General features: G+C 34.8%; 1 protein-coding gene across 1 annotated transcript; it reads right to left on the bottom strand.

Annotated features, from left to right (window-relative positions):
* Positions 1-7,900: 7,900 nt before the first annotated feature.
* Positions 7,901-13,544, bottom strand: LOC131854230 (ADP-ribosylation factor-like protein 6). Its single transcript, XM_059205363.1, has 5 exons — positions 13,192-13,544; positions 12,219-12,413; positions 11,247-11,375; positions 10,529-10,657; positions 7,901-8,630 (listed from the first exon to the last, which is right to left on the bottom strand). Exons 2-5 carry the CDS (start codon positions 12,394-12,396, stop codon positions 8,500-8,502), a joined length of 567 nt encoding a protein of 188 aa, XP_059061346.1. The 5' UTR covers positions 12,397-12,413; positions 13,192-13,544; the 3' UTR covers positions 7,901-8,499.
* Positions 13,545-18,444: the final 4,900 nt, after the last annotated feature.

The raw sequence follows: 18,444 nt of genomic DNA on the forward strand, positions 1-18,444 counted from the left end.
TTTGTTTTTATTTCTACTGAATAATAAATTTACTTTAAAATATATTAGTTTTATTATATTTATTAATATAACAGATACGTCATAATGCAGTTTTGGATACTTATATCAACATAGATTTTTTTTATTCCAAGTGATGGCAATCAAGAGTACGACCGTCGGATGGTAAACGGTAAACTATAGTAACCTAGGTGTCAAATTTTCGGAAAAGATACTATTTCAGTAAATATAATAATAGTAACCCAAGACAATCCACACACCTAAGCTAAGCGGAGCTTATGTTATGGCTACTAGACAACTAATTTAAATAAAAAAACGGAGTTTACAGTTTTTTTTTGTAAATGCAGTTATAATGAAGTGGCGTTGTTAAGATCCATTCGCTCCATTTATAGCATGGGTTCCAGGGAGTCTTTGCGAGAGTGCTTTAAGGAATCAAATATCCTCACCGTTGCTTCTCAATATATTTATGAAAATATCATGCATGCCAGGAAGAATATAGACAGTTTCAAAAGAGTTAGTGATTGCACTAATAAAAGCTTACGTAACAATAACAAACTGATTTTACCTAAATGTCATTTGGCTAAAGTTAGTAATTCGTTTTATGGCAATTGCGTAAGGTTTTACAATAAAATACCAGAGTCTGTTATAAATCTGCCAGAAAAAAGATTTAAATGTCAAATAAAACACTTCCTTTGCAAAAAGCTTACTATAAAATTGAAGAATTCGTTAACGATAATAATGTTTTTGTAGAAAAATTTTAAATACATAGCACTGACAATATTATCTGATTACACTAATAATGAGTGCGTAGCGATTTCTATGTTGATTGTCGCATGCCTCTTACTTGTTACACTGTAATTATTTATATAAAAAAAACATCTATTAAAAAGAGCAACACACAAGTTTCTTGCTCATTCTTCTTGTGATGAATCTGCATTCCGAATGAGTGGTAGAATCAAAATATGACTATTCAAAAGTGCTTGTAATGAGTTTATTTGAATAAAGATTATTTCTATTTCTATTTCTATTTCTATCCACTTAGATTGTACAATTGTTCTCAACAGACTACAGCGTGGGGTTTTTCAAAAAGGGTATGTTATGTTTCATAAGGGTCAGCAACGCGCACGTGACACCCCTGGTGTTTCAGGCGTTCATAGGCTACGGTAACAGTTTCCCAACAGATGGGCCGTATGTTCGTCCGTATCGTCGCTAAAACCGTTGAGCTTTTTGTCGTGAAAAGGTGACCAGCTAACATGCAGGCTGACACGTTTGAATGATTGTAATCCTAGTGAGAGTACTTTATTCATGTGATAGATAATGAAGCATACTTCACGCAATAGGATGTTGCTACGAGCTGCAGTAACCCTTCGACGCTCTCGACCGAAATTAAAGAAACCTTCTTAACAATTTTTTAACTAATTCAGATAAAAATTAGTTACTTCTAACTATGTTAGACAATTTTATTTTAGAAAATTTGTTTACTTAGTAAATATTATCGCCAATTTCGCGCCGGTTTTACTATTATGTGAGTTGATTACATAATGTTCAGTCATGTTAAAGTATACGAGTGTGTAGCCCAACGCTGTGAAATGCTAATCCGCTCAGTTACTGCGGAAGGTGGAACAAAATGGATCACATGGTAGAAACACGATGAATGGTAGCTAGACCATACGACCTGAGTATAGATTCAGCTAGATATTTTTTTATATCATACTTGTCCCGGCTTCGCTCGGGCTTACATGTATTATATATACATATAAATAAAATTGGAGTGTCTGTTTGTAATATTGAAAAAACCTATATAAATACGGTAAATAACCCAATATAACATTTTTTATAATTTTTGTCTGTCAGTCTGTTTGTTCCGGCTAATCTCTCAAATGGATGGACCGATTTTGACGGTACTTTTTTTGTCAGGTAGCTGATGTAATAAGGAGTAACTTAGGCTACTTTTATTTTAGAATAATAAAGTTAAATTCCACGCGGACGAAGTCGCGTGTACAGCTAGTTTATTTTATACTATGTAATGATGCTTATGGAATATCTGAAGATAAGTGATTACTGCTGCGTATGAGCACACGCAACACCAGCGGAATTGCAGGTAAGTTTTTTATATATAATAAAATGCAATGTACCTACCCGCCTTTGCTAACAGTATACGCTGGCGGGGCACCAGTGTGACGAGTGGACGATAAGATACGCATGAGGTCAGGTCAGTTACCACATAGTGATCACATCACTTGGTTTCCAGGGGGAACCGTGTGGAGTCCGACCTGATATAGTACATTGGAGCCTTAGTTCCCATTACTAACAATTGCCTTCTCCCCATTACAGGTGAGTTTCTCATATTTAGGAGGGTTAAACTGTTTTCTTGAAGGTTGGATAGTACAAAGCTGCGAGAACAAATTATTCTATAGAGGAATTGGAGGAATGAGGAGGACGAGGAAATGTTCTTATGTTTATACACATTTGTACACGATTTATTATATCTTTCTTATCTTACACTATACTAGCGATTCGATCCGGCTTCTCATTTGCACTTACACAGACTGTTAATCGCGGACAATATACATTTGTATAGGTAAAATAATTATTAAAAACCTTTTAGTATTTATTGTTCTAGCCTATAGGACTATTCAAAATATATTATTACTATTCAGTACCAATTTACATTGTGTTTGAAATTATAGAAAAGAACGCAACCTGCCTTTCAAAAGTTTCCGATTGAGTATTGTTTTTAATTTGATGGGCAAAGAGTTAAAAAGCCTCACTGTTTGTAAATCTTCACCGTGCTTCACCATATTAAGGGTTGGTTTTATAATGTCAGGGTAGTCCATTCTGCGAGTACTTTCCCGTATGTCTCGGTTTAAAAGTGCTTATGTTAAGGTTATTTGAATTTAAAATATTTCTTGATGATTCTAATGGTCTAAATAAACAGTATATTGTATAAAAACAGTTACAAACCTGTATACCGGACGGGCTCGTGTAATCCGAAATGTATCACAAACCAACACAACATTAGAATTCATCACTATGAGCACACAATCCTCGGAATTATGTGGACCCGTAACGCACTAGCATGTTAATTGTCGCGGATCGCGAGCTCCGTACGTAACTTGGAGTGAGGTGAGGGCGCAGCGTGACGCCACAAGTTCACCCCTCGAGGGTCGGATGCGGACTGGCGGCGTGAACCACTACGTCGTGGTTCCTGAAAATAAAGTGTCCATCGAAGTCCTTGAATATTCCGGGAATGCCGGAAATTTCCCAAATGAACTTGAAAATTACCAGATTTGTTATCTATTTCAGAAATTTATATAAACAAATTCATTTGATATCTCAAAACAATTCACACAACGTCATCTAGTCCCAAGTTAAGCAGAGCTTGTGTTTTCTTTGTAAATACTTACATATGCAAACATACAAACTTACGATAGTTTGTATCTTTCCATAGGTAAGTATATTGTACATTGTACTCATGAATACAAATGTTCCGTGCGGGGAATCGCACACGCGACCATCGGAAGTAAGGCGGTGTGCTAAACTACATTACCACCGTGGTCGTCGTTGATTATGTGTGATACAAAATAATTTTGTTATTTCTGACTATATATCATCTATATTAAGGACCTGTGTTGAAAAAGTCTTACATTTTCATGTATTTTTGCCGCCAAGTAGTTTGCCTTTTAAGGTGAGTATCACAGGCATGACATGATGACGTGATGTCCATGCTGTTGTACATGTATGTATATAGGCCACAGTTACCACTTACCATCAGATGTAACCACTAGCTTATTTGCTATTCTAGTGATACTAATATACAGGAAGCTAAAACTTTGTACCCCTTTCTACGAATATTGCACAACAGAGGAGTATGAAATATTGCCTACTTATAGTAAAAGTAGAAGAGTGAAGAATGCTAATCATCATCATCAACATCATCATCGCAGCCTGGAAGACGTCCACTGCTGGACATAGACCTCCCCCAAAGATCTCCACGACGATTGGTCCTGAAGAATGCTAATAGTTTTTCTTAATATTATGCATAAAACATACAATAAATCAAACATTACACTCTACCATTATATTACACAACTGACAATAAAACATCAATGTCAAATAATGTCAATATGTTAATTGTCAAATCAGCAAATCGAGGTTTATTTCTGTACTAGTGTACCACATTGTGGAATCACCTTCCAGCAATGGTATTTCCGAACCGATTCGATATTGAAACCTTCAAGAAAAGAGCTTATTCCTTTTTAAAATGCCGACAACGTACTTGCAATTCCCCTGCTGTTGCGGGTGCTCATAGGCGGCCAATATATTTATAAAAAAAAAAAAAAAAAAACTAGGTAAGTTAATTAATAATTTTTCAATCCCAATATATTTATATATTTAAAAAAATCTGTAAAACAAATAAAATCAATATAAAAAAAATACTCAATTCCGAATGAGTGATAAATAAAAAAATGTGACCATTCCAAAATTTTTATCTTTTATTTGAATAAATATTATTTCTATTTATAAATAAAAATACCGAAGCTTCCAATCTCCCTCAAGAGGTACCCGAGGTGAATACAATGTCCCGGCCGACCACCCCACCACAAATGTGACTTTATGTTTTAATAACTGGCCGTGGTTTCACCTGCGTGACTCTTATAGCCTGTGTGTTATTCTGGTATATAAGCTATATAATATTATGGTAAATTAAGTTTAATTATATGTACATTTTATTTGCTCTTTTTTTTCGTTTGTTGTTTATATTGTATTTTTTACATTGCACTGAATAAAATATTTTTCTTTCTTTCTTTCAGATTCATTACAATCCAGTAGTTTTTGTGTGAAAATGTAACAAACGCTCATCTATCTACACTAACAAACTTCTGCATTTACAATATTAGTAACATTTTCGGGCAACTTTATAATAAACTTGCTAACATATAAAATAACTAGCCACTCGCCCGGCTTCGCACGGGTATCTATTATATATATATATCTATTATATATATAAACCTTCCTCTAGAATCACTCTATATATTAAAAAAACCACTTCAAAATTGCATTACGTAGTTTTAAAGATTTAAGCATACATAAGGACAGATAGCGACAGCGAATTAATTTTATATAGCCGTTCCCGCGACTTCGTCCGCGTGGAATATTATTTCATTGATTTTAAATAAAATTAGCCTAAGTTACTCCTTATTACATCAGCTACCTGCCAAAAAAAGTCCGTCAATTCAGAGATTATCTTACAAACAGACTCTAATTTTATTTATATGTATAGATGTATAGACTATGTATATGGTCAGTATTACGACCGACCATGCGCTAATACCCGTTAAATAATTTAGGCTATACGCTATGCTAAATATCTGAAACATATTTGAATAATTTTTTACAATAAATCGGCTACAAATTTATATAAAATCGCTAAATCATATTTCAAAAACACAACAATACATATATATATATATATATAATGGTAATGCTGATGATGATAACAAAAATAATTATTTCTGTGGTTACGACAATATTACACTCCTGTCACTTTACAATAAGCTGGGCCGTATTTTTTTATTTTTTATTTATAATTCTTTATTGGACCTTAAAAAAATAAAAAAAAACGTACGTTTGATTGCAAGCATAAAAAAATACACTACTTCCTTGATCCAGTAGTCATCTTTCATGATGGTGGACAGCGATCTATGTCGACCATGACTGTTTCAAGGCACTCGACCTTTTTAATGAAGATTCCTATTTTTAACGAAATTGTGAAACGCTCGCAGTCCGGGCCGTGGTTGGCGACTCCATAGTTTTTGTCTGTTTTATGATCAGCCTGTGTAAGATAAAGATAAAACTTTATTCATTTCCTTCTTTGATAGCTAATTCGCGTTGAACTGTGAGCTGGCGGAACAAATAAAAAGAGGCCGTACAAAGTCAACTTACTTAACTGTTATTACTATAGTCACATTATCAATAAGTGTTTATCAGTACTTATTTTTGTTATTTCTTTACAAAAAATGTCAAATCTGTCAGTCCGTATGTTGCTGTTCGTTTATGAAAACATCTGGATAATTGCGTTAAAATTTTCACGAAATAATATATTTTAAAAGTTAATATAATGTAGATCAGCATATAGGTTCAATAAACTTGAATAAATACCGCCCAATAACCCATTTTGTAAAAATATTCTTAATAATGTGAAAATGCCAAAGAGTGGAACCCATTTCCAGATTCCGTGTTTCCGGAGAAATACCAACCGCGGATTCTAAGTCTGTGGTGAATAGATTTTTTCTGGGTAAGCTCGCTATATCCTAGGTCTCGCCATCATTTCCCACCAAATAAAGTAAGACAGGAAGACAATTTTTTTTAAATTACTTTTTATGCTCTATGTACCGCATATACATTCTTATGCTTTTGGTGAATCGCTGAATTTGAAATTACAAACAGACATTTCAATTTCATTTATTTGTATAAGTAATACTCAAAGTATAAATAAAATACAGCAATATAAATCAATTCTATACTTATATTTATATATGACATGTTGATTTTGTTTTAAACTATTTTCAACATCGTTTCCAACAATATTAATATACAATATTTACCGTGATTGTCATTTTTATGAGCTTCTGATATTATGTGGTTGTAAATCGGACAGAGTTACTTCCACATTTCTAATGTTAATAAAAATCAAATAAATACAGAAGGTTCAAATAATATACAGCAATATAAATCGACATTCCCAGGTTTCCTTTATCGTCCACTTATTTTGTTTTAAACTATTTTCAACATCATTTACAACAATATTAATATATTTACCATGATTGTCATTTTTATGAGCTCGGACATTACGTGGTTGTGAGAAACATTCTGGTCACGAGTCGCTACTGAAATATCAACTCGTATAATGTAATACAGTCACCTTATTATTATATGTACATATATAACAGTAAATATATTTTGAATCTGTAAGTATTGTTGTACAGTATATATCTCAATAGTATATTATGTATTTATTACAAATATATCTTATATATAAAATGCTCGCGTCACAGTGTTTGTAACAAAACTCCTCGGAAGCGACTTGACGGATTCTTATGAAATTTTGTATATATATTTAGCAGGTCTTAGAATAGCACGTGAATTATTTTTCATGCTCCTAATTGATAAGGGTGGTCCATGATTTGCCATAAAAATACAACTCTAAATTTTCCTTCTTCCGTCCCTATGTTTTAATTGCGATATTAGTACTTTAATAATTAGTAGAGAGTAGATCTCAGCGATCGTAAGTGGTAGCCGCTGCCTATATACGTAAACAGCACTACGTACATCACGTATCACGTAACGCGAGCGATATCACAATACATGAAATACATAAAAAAATAATATCCTTCATTTTAATAATACGTCTTTGATAGTATTTGTATTACGTATACTGGCAATATATGTATTATCATTAAAAATACACTATTTACTTAAGGGCTGGTCAATCGTGTTTAGCACTAGTGGTATTAGCGATATTACAGACTAGCTGTTCCCGTCTTAGTCCGCGTGGAATTTAACTTTATTTTTCTAAAATAAAAGTAGCCTAAGTTACTCCTTATTACATCAGCTACCTACCATAAAAAGTCCCGTCAAAATCGGTGCTGCCATTTCAGAGATTAACTGGAACAAACAGCCAGACAGACAAAAATTTTAAAAAATGTTTTTTGGTGTATGTGTGTTATTTATATTCATATATATGTAGTAAAAACGGTTATTTCAATATTACAAACAGACACTCCAATTTTATTTATTGTATAGATGAATATATAATAGTGTATTATATTCTGTCTACTTAATTATATTGCTCAATATCAAATTACACTTTGTTACTCAAATAACCATTTATTTACATACATATTTAAACTTATTAGTATGTATTCATACAAAATCTAAATTACCAACATTTATTTCAAACAGCAACATGCAAGTTTCTTAATCCTTCTTGTTATGAGTCTGCGTTTAGAATGAATGGTTGAATAAAAATATAACTATTCAAAAGTGCTCACATAAAGTTTATTTGAATAAAGATTATTTCTATTACTATTAGTCTACCGCCGAGTTCAGTCTCTAGACTCAATTGTGAAGAACTGAAGAAACTTGCTCAAGAAATTTGATAATAACAAACTCGTTCTTCTTGTTATGAGCCTGCATCTGGGTGATCGAGCAAATGAGTCAAACTTGTGTCGCGAATGGAATACAACACACAGTGGTGAATATATGATTCTTTTATATATAGTATTTTATTGTATAATATTAATCTAATGTCTAATGTCAATGTTCATAGTTGCAGTCCGGTCTGAAAAGTTAGATTTAGTAACCTAACATTTGAACTGCTTTACCGGGCGCTCGTGCTATTATCGTAAGTGTGTAGTTTACGGTAAGGCTATATAAAATAATCTTTTAAAATTGTTTTTGATCCATCGCAGTCAGCTTGTACTGGTGGTGACGTTGGTATCAGTGCGGGACATGCAGGTCCCGTATCTGTCTGGCGAGCCACGCCACGCCGTCCGGCAGACCGGCGCCGGACAGCGCGCTGGATGCACAGATGTGCCACGGCTTGTCGGTTATCCGCTCCAATCCCAATGCTGTAACATAAAACGAATAAAAAAATACTAACGCGCTCGGTGGTGTAGCAGTTTAGCAGGCCGGCCTAATTCCGACGGTCACGGATTCGTTTCCTGGCACCGCGCATTTTTTTATTTCAGAGGACGAATCATCTGAAGATTAGTGTCTGATTAGTCTGTTTTCCAATGACAAACTTGTTCACGGTACCCTGATAGAAAATGGCACACACGGTCTCAAACTAATAAAAAATATTTATTCATTCAGCCTCGTATGTACGTATATTTTATATAACTGCCCCACGTGAAAGAACGTGTCAATTTAAGACACCAAACCCACCCTTTACAAAACACGGAACTTTCTTTCACGATCAGGAGCGCTCGCGATTCAGCGCGGGAAAGCCAGCGCGCGCAAATGTGGGAGATTGCATTTACTATTTTTTTGTGTTCACTCTTTCGCGTGTAATTAGGCGTATGTAACATTTTGTTTTACTTTGTTTTAAAATGTTATTTTTTGTTTTATCTCCATAGTTGGATGTCCGCCATTTTGCAATGTTAATTATTTATTATAAAAATACGACAAAGCTCAAACGATTAAAGGACACGGAAATGTGATCTCTGGCGGCGAGGCACTTTCTCATTCTCTTTGTCTACGTTTTCATACACACTCTTTCTTGATAGAATGAAAGAATTTCATGAAAGAGCGTACGTAAATGCAGCTCTAAGGAACAGTGTTCGTTCTGAACATTCTATGGAGACTTAAAACAAATAAACATCAAGGGAGAGTCAGCGAATTACATCATATTTGCTAACCATTTATTTCAAAGTTAATGTGCACCGCGGATGTATCTAGTAATTACCGTATCACTCTCCAGAGGCGCCGTGAAACCATTTCTAACTAAGGTATAACTACTACAGCCTGTAAACTCAGGTGAACTTAATTTGCAGCGCCATCGGGCACTGACTTTATTAACGAAGTTATTATTAGTTTTTGCAATTAAGTAGTAAAACTTTGAATATAATATTTTAAAAAGTGCTAATGGAAACCATTTGCGTTTGAAATGCTTTTTCGTCTCGAATATTTTAATATAGAATTTCATATATAGTACACTGTTGCATAGGAGCCAACAGAATATAAGCGCTGCATTTTTAAGCTGAGTTGATTGCTTGTTACGGCGCATACCCTCGGTTCTTCGAATTATTTACTTTTTAGTTTCTCTGATTGGTTGTCTATAAAAACTATACTTTTTGAAATAATTAATTATCATTGCGGCGGTTTTTGCGCCGGCTATTGATTAAACTGACATCTAACTATGGAGCAAAGACATAATTATAGTGATATTTATAATATATAAATCTCAAAAGTAACTTTGGAAAATAAAACCCGTGCAATATAAATAAAAATTTTAAAAGAAAGTAAAATTACATGAAATACTTTCTTCTTCACGATTGCGCTGTCTTTCGCGAACTAAAAGCAGCTATTAGTATAAAACCACAATTCCACAGTCTTACTAATATTATAATCGTGAAAAATTACAAGTTTGGATGGAACGATGGATATTTGTTACTTTTTCACGACAAAACTACTGAATGGATTTTAAGGAAACTTTACAAGAGAATAACACAACCTATAAATGTCATTTTTTTTACTACTCTTATGCGTTGGTAGGTGCTAGCATTTATACCTTCACCGGACTATAAGGGGCGAGTGCAGATGGCACTCCAAACCTACGGAAGGACTTATGGAGCAGCTGAAGGCTAACCCCTACCTGACGGATGCGACTTCAGTCTGATGGCACCGCTAGGGTTTCGAACCTCGGCTCAGGCCGTCGTAATTTCGATCCCCGTTTGAATTGCACAAGGTATAGATAGGAGGGGAAATGTCAGCTAGTGTTAAATAAAACGTAATACAAAGCCTGTACCGGAGGCGACCTGCGTGGGCGCGAGTGCGTGTGTTGCATCGCACTTGTTGGCGAATACGAGCAAAGGGACCCGCCGTCCGAACACATCCGGGTGAGACAGCATCAGCTCCAACTCCTCGCGGGCCACCACTGCAATCATACACCACCACCACTGTTTTAGCTCATACTTACCGTCCACGGCTGGGAATTTCACGTCAGGCAGATAGCAAACAAGGTTATAATAAATACAAATCGTAGTCGCTTACATGTTTCCTTTTGAATATTATGCGACATCACGTTATCATACCAGATCCAAGTTTTTTTAATATTTTTCATGACCCTATGTGTTGGCCTCAAAAAAATCATATTTATATATACACTATTTATGTTGTCACAGTGATAGTTGACATACATCTCCAAAACGGCTTAGCCGATTTTGATAAAATTGTATATGTAAACGCAATAGGTCTGAAAAAAGGTTGTAATATAGGTATTTATATAAATATAAGTGACAAGGATAGCCCACCATATTTTTTTTTATTTTAGGAGAAAATTTAAACCCTAAATTTTAACCCTTCTATCATCAACCACTATTTTATTAACAGCGATATTAGTACTTTAATTTATAAAGCTAAATAACGTTTGCAGGTTCACCTAGTCTCTATATGCTATTGCTCTTATAAACTTTCTTGTAGGAATGCAGCGTGTTGGTGTGTCTGTAATGTGAAAGATCACTAACCGAGCCGTAGGTGGTCGGCGGCGTCGACGACGTATATGAAAGCGTGCGCGCGGCGGTAGTGGCGCTCCCAAAGCGCGCGGTGCCGCGCTGCTCCCGACACGTCCCACGCGCTGAACGACACCCCCCCGCCTGGACAACAACATGCCCCCCACACGTACTGTTAGTAGGACAAAGGCCCACTGCTGGACCAGCTGACGTGGTACATTATATCAAAAGTAATTGAAATGGCAAACAAGCTAATGACTCATCTAATGGTAAATAGTAACCCATTAGCTTATCATCAATCTGCAGATTTTACCAAGAAGAAGAGGAAACGCCACTACACATCATATACGGTTGCAGTCCACTTATGTATAAACGAAATATCTACTTTGAAAGTATACACTATATCCTAAGATATAGGAGATAAACATCATTTCTTGTCCCTCACGGGTCTAGGTAGCGAACTCTGAATAATGGCGAGACAATAAATCTATACAGGTCGCAGTGTTACAGGTAGCACCTGACAATAGCCCAAATCTCCCAGACAAGATGTAGTCCCAAGCTAAGCAGAACATATGTTATTGGTAAGAGACAAGTTATAGAAATACTTATTTTTTTGTAAATACATGCAAAATATATTTAAAATGGCGAGGATTGTTAGTAATGTAGACTAATAACCCCATGTTGACAATGTACCATGTCAGGTTGATCTCTAAGTGATTCCTCCTGGAAACATCGATAGAAATATATCTTATTTTATTTTCTTCACTTCACCTCATACTTATGTTATGATCCTCCACTGGTGCCCCGCCAGCGTAAACCATTAGCGCAGACGGATGCACCGTTCCATTATCATAATCATAAGAAATATATTAGGAATACACCCAGACCTACACAAACTATCATACTCATGAATACAAATGAAACATACGAGATCATTGGAGAGAAGGTAATACACAAAAATACCCGATTATTATCAATAGGTATTACTTTGGAAGTGGTCCTGTTGCTGGCCGACGGTGGGCGCGAGGTGCTGCGCTCGCTGCTCCGGTGGCCGCAGGGTGTTGAGGAGCGTGCTCTTGCCGCTGTTGTCCAGCCCCAGCACCAGAACAGTCACCTCCGTCTTACCGCGACCCAGCCATGTCGACAGCTTGTCTAATAAGCCCATACTGATGCTGAATGAACCTGAAACAAACACATTCTGAAATTAAAAGAAATGAAACAATTTTATCGCCTCTATGCTGGCGGGGCAATAGTAGAAGATGATATTGTCGATATTGTACGGTATTATTATAATAACTACTATAATAACTAACTACTATATATAACTTTATTTTTCTAAAATAAAAGTAGCCTAAGTTACTTTTTATTACATCTGTTACCTGCCAATAAAAAAACGATTATTTCAATATTACAAACAGATACTCCAATTTTATTTATATGTATAGATACAAGCACACCCGTGCGAAGCCGGGGTGGGTAGCTGGTTAATTATAATGTAGGTACAAATCTTTTAAAGTCGCCATCTGTAAATATTCTTACAATATTCCCTTTCCTTTCCCTCAGATTTCTCTTTATTTGTGCTGCTGCAAATGAATACACGTACCTACAGTGGCCGCTAGTTATTTTGTTATCATAAAGTTACCAACCGTCCTGTTTACCCAGGACATAAGTATCCTGGGAAGTCCTGAATAATTATTTGGCTTTGGGTTTTTAAAATATACGCGCCTCTTAATTACTGATTTTCAACCGTATATATTATCTAATACTTTTTATTAAAAACCTCATTAAATTAATTACTTGAATTTTGCTACATATTAATTGTAACACTATTACTGCGTTCTGTTTTTAAACTGGTTAGTCCTGGTTTTTTTAACTTTTAATCCTGGTTGTCATCACCACTGTTAATTTGAAATTACAAACATTATATTATAAAAGCAATACATTATTAAAATAAACTAACCTTATCTTCTGAGTATGTCTGAATACCCCAAGTGGGGGAAAACTCGGCACATCCCGACCTCGTGATCACAACAAACACGTTCAATTGAAGGAAACCTCAAGAATATATCAATTTGCGATACAAATATAATAAACGTCGATACGTGCCGCGATGTTGAAAATAAATCGTATTGATGTTGTCCCCGCGTTGTCATGGCAACGGCCACGTAACAATACGCGACCTACGTCGACTCGCGTCAGACAAAAATGTCGACTAATGCTGCAGGTGTTTTTTTTTTTGTCACTTAGGGGAATAAAAAATTAATCACAACCTATTCTCAGATCTACTGAGTATCCATATTAAATTTCATCAAAATTGACTAAGCGCTTCGGATAAGCACAATAACTAACACTGTGACAAGAGAATTTTATATATTAAATTTTTGCCCAGCGAAAAACCATAGAGCCCACAACATAGTGTAATTTTCAAAGTTTCATGAACTAACCCTATGTAAGAAAAAATTAAATGAAAAATTTGGCTTCTATTGATCGAAATTTCAGATCTACCAGATAATATTTTACCCACCATGCATTTTGGGTTATCTTTTTAATCATTTTGAATGTATGTAAATATATTGTGAATTCCATTAGGTAGTTTATAGTGTCGCGAGATTGTAGACTGTCGATTAATTGTGAACCATGCAATAATAAATTTTATTAGTACGTTATGTATTAATTTTCGATATTTGTTCTGGGTCTATAAATAAAGAACGATTACCAACAAGCTTTAAGTGCGCGACATTTTCGATTTCTCACACGATACAAACATTTGTATTCATTTGTATTATTGTCTGTATCGGTCGTTGTGATAAATGTATATCATATATGTATGTATTTACAAAAAAATCTTATTATTTATATGAATTGTCTAGTATAACCATAATACAAGCTCTGCTTGCATTAGGACTAGTGAGCACTAATAAGCTAATTTTACCTAAATGCCGTCTGCACAAAGTAAGTAATTCATTCTATGGTAATTGCGTAAGATTTTATAATAAACTGCCATAATCTGCACTAAATCTGACAGAGAGGCAATTCAAATCTTATATTAAACAATTTTTGTGTAAGAAAGCCTATTACAGGATAGACGAATTCATAGACGACAACATATCAAGTAAATAATTAGTTTAATAGCATACAACGTTATAATTTGTTTATCTCATTGCTTTCTTGATTCAATTATTTTATGTAGAAATATGAAAGCGTAACGGTTTTTGTATTGATTGCCGCATGCATTCTCATGTGAAATGTGAATACTATAACCATCAGATGGCAATTGTGTGTAGCTATGACGTGGTCTGGTGTTTTGAGTAGTCATGCTCACTAAAATGTCCAGACTTGTGGCGGCGTAGTGGGCCGGGTCATTGGGCTCCCTAAAATATGGTCGAGCGCAATGGCGGCTGGCTCATCCGTCATACTCGTGAACGGGTGCAGCTTGTGTGGACTGGTCTGCTCTAATCACTGACTTATTTTCTCTTATTAATTGTTTAACCAGTTGTTGTATATTGAATGTTTTTTCCATTGTATTATTTCATTGAATTAGTGCTAATCGATGGTTTGTATTCACACACTGAAACTTAAATTTGTAAATAAGAATAAATTATTTAAAAGAGCAACACACAAGTTTCTTGCTTGTTCTTCTTGTGATGAGACAGTATTCCGAATGAGCGGTAGATTTAAAAAAAAATGTTATGACTATTCAAAAGTGCTTCAATGTAAGTTTATTTGAATAAATGATTTTCTATTCTATTCTATTCTACTATGGCGCTGTGTAAATTTTTCAGAGATATTATTATTATTATTGTACGAATTAATCAAAATTTATCCACGCAGCTTTCTTTGCGCTATTTAGAAATATAATTATCAAAACTTGCTTCACCTGGTAACGTAATCATATTACTTAGGTGTAACTGGGAGTTTTCGTGCGTAGTGTATTAATACAATTAGATCTGTATCTGTACACACACAGAATAATACTAGGGACATTGTCTGGTCGATCTCCACGCGGCTCACCCTGGAAACCATCGTTGTTACTTCCTGGTGAATTTCCCACGAAGGGATAATTGACTTGACCTCATGTCACGTGACGTGATCATCATGCATTGGTGTTCCGCCAGTGTAAACTGTTAGCGCAGACGAAAGCAAAATTCCATTATTAGTCATAAAAAAAATTGCCACAATGGGCAGATGACCTAACCTTATGCATATCTTATCACCATCCACATGTGCCCCGCCAGCGCATACAGTTAGCGCAAACGAGTGCACAATGTCAAGTGTGGAATGAAATTTAGTTATATACCTTTTTGTTACTTAAACGCCATATAATAATATATAAAAAAAATCTCACAATTGAAATAATGTCAAAATTCAAAATTTAAATTATGGAGAGGCGCATGGATCTCTAGATTGATTTCTACTCATATACCTGTCCATCTAAAGTGACAGTGCAGACATGTGTTAACGTTTTTAGAGAGCACTCTAAAAACGTTAATGCATCGCCCTCGCATAAATAAAACGATCCTCAATTTATCAGAACCGTACAAGAAAGGATGAAGCGCGTGCGGTGTAATACTTTCCTTTCCGTATTCTTGAACAAATAGAGTCCCTTTCGGGTCGATATAGATACAACAGTGATCTACAAAAAATAGAAAATTCGTAATCGTACTACATCGTGGTCTGTGATGCTTCCATTGTGCTCTATTTGAACGACAGAGTTGGTCTTAGAAAACCCATGATAGTAGTGATGAACTATTTCACCCAAAAGTAAATCATTTTTACAATCAGACGATGTCCAGTATATAAGTTAAATAGCAGGAACAAACAGATAGACAAATAATGTTTTTTCTTTATTTGAATTTAAATATTACAAACATACATATACTTCAATTTTATGTAATTTTATATATATTATAGATTAAAGATAAATTTATAATTAGGCAGTGTAACATTTCATAAAAACAGTTGAAAGTCTCATAATTTTTATCTGGTGTAACCAAAATTTTAACTGATTGGTTAAAAATTTTGCAGGTGTCTTACATGTCGTTAGCTCGCGTCCCAGGGTCTTTTGTATCTTCAATTTTTTGTACAAATATCAGTAGTTACGTAGATATAAAAACATTGGTAAAGTTGATTTCTTTGTCGTTTCAGAACAGGAAAAGATATAAGGTAAGATTTTGTTGGTTACAATTCATGACTGCTTCCTTTATGTAAACATTAGAATATATTTACGTAATCGGTGGTGTGTAAACGTGACAAGCAAGTGTAACACTCGTGGCCCTCCGTGTAACGACTCGTTACACTCGTTACTAACGAGCAACTAATGTACCTATCAATATCAAAATATCTTTATTGATAGTCTATTTTATGTAGGTCTATTATAGACTCTCTTGGTATCTCAAATATACCGTCAGTTCGTAGTGCTTTCGAGCTTAGAAAAACTGAGAAGAAACTAAATTCTTATTTTCTCTTAGTCAAATGAGTTTTTACAAGTTTACAAAAATACTGATTCATTTTAAATTCAAATTTGAGAGAATTGTGTGACCACCAACATAAGTTATTGCAATTCTGTCAAAAGAAAGTGCAATCAGTGTTCGTAGCCCGAAAAGACATTTTTTTTATACTACGACCACTAGGTATATACGGCCCATCTGTTGGTGAACGGTTACCATAGCCAAAGGACGCCTAAATCACCAGGGTTTTTTTTTATGATAATGGAATTGTGCACCCGGCTGCACTAATGGTTTACGCTGGCGGGGCACCAGTGGAAGATGATAAGATGAACATGAGGTCAGGTCAGTTAGCCCATCGTGACAAGCTCACCAGGAATTTGTCATGATGGTTTCCAGGGGGAACCGCGTGGCGGTCAACCTGACGGATTGTTAGTAATGTGACACTAACAATCCCCTTTCCCACCCGAATCACCAGGGGTGTCACGTGCGAGTTATAGACTCTAAACCCTACTACTCTTTCTTCATGTGAAAGAAAGAGACAAACAATCCTTCATTGTTAGGTTTGTCACTAAATCCGCAGCCTAAGTTTTGTTCATGTTACCTACTTTTATAATTACTTACTTACTTATTTTAAAATTGAAATATGTGAGACTGCAAGTTAAATTCCCAAGAATATTTTTACAAACTTACAGAATGTATCTATGTAAGTATTAATGTTTGATATTTTGTTTTTATTTCATCTCATTTGTCTATACATCTTAGAGAGTAAGTAAATAATGATTTTGTAATAATCTAATAACAATACATACCCGTACCTAGCTACCGCAATGTTTAAAATTCAGCTAGCGTGTACGTACCTACATGAATGTTGAATTCACCGAATATGAAATATATGTGTTTGTTTTGTTTTTTACCATAACATTACGTAGAGTTTTATTTTGCCGCGCGGCATCATGTCGCAACGTGACGTCTGTACTCGACACAAAATATATTTAATTCTACTTCCTTAAACAAAATCAAAGTTTGTGAAGATATACGATATCTGTTACTGATCTGGATTAAATTAAATAGATTCCATTTACTACTCACGACTCGTACTGTGCTATAACTTGCTATGTATGCTTATTAATATCTTTGTGGGTTGCCGCAAGTTACATGTAATAAAATTTATATAGTACTAGCTGTACCCGCGACTTCGTCCGCGTGGAGTTTAAGAAAAAAGATAATTAGAGAATTTTTCAAAAAGAAAAGTAGCGTAAGTTACTTCTTATTATATCAGCTATCTGCCAATAAAAGTACCCGTTAAAATCGGTCCAGTTATTTCAGAGATTAGCTGGAACAAAAAGACAGACAGACAAAAATTATACATGTTATTTTGTTGTATGTACGATACATTTATATTCATATGCATGTAGTAAAAAAGCGGTTATTTCAATATTACAAACAGACACTCCAATTTTATTTATATGTTTAAATAACTAACTCTGCTTAGCTACCCTCTCGTATACTGATTCTGTAATATTTTGACAATAGTCCAGCTATAATCCGCTAAACTTATTATTTTATTATTATAATTAAAACTGGATGGATATTTGTTATTTTTTCACGCAAAAACTATTGAACGGATTTAAATGTAACTTTACAGTAATATCGATTACCTAGACATCAGAATAACACATAATCTAAAAATTTCATACGGGTGACACCGCAGGCACAGCTTGTATAAAAATATTCCAATAGCCTTCATATCAATTTTACATATTTAC

This window comes from Achroia grisella, unplaced genomic scaffold, assembly GCF_030625045.1.
Source record: "Achroia grisella isolate CSIRO2021 unplaced genomic scaffold, CSIRO_AGI_Agris_v1 utg971, whole genome shotgun sequence".
NCBI lineage: Eukaryota > Metazoa > Arthropoda > Insecta > Lepidoptera > Pyralidae > Achroia > Achroia grisella.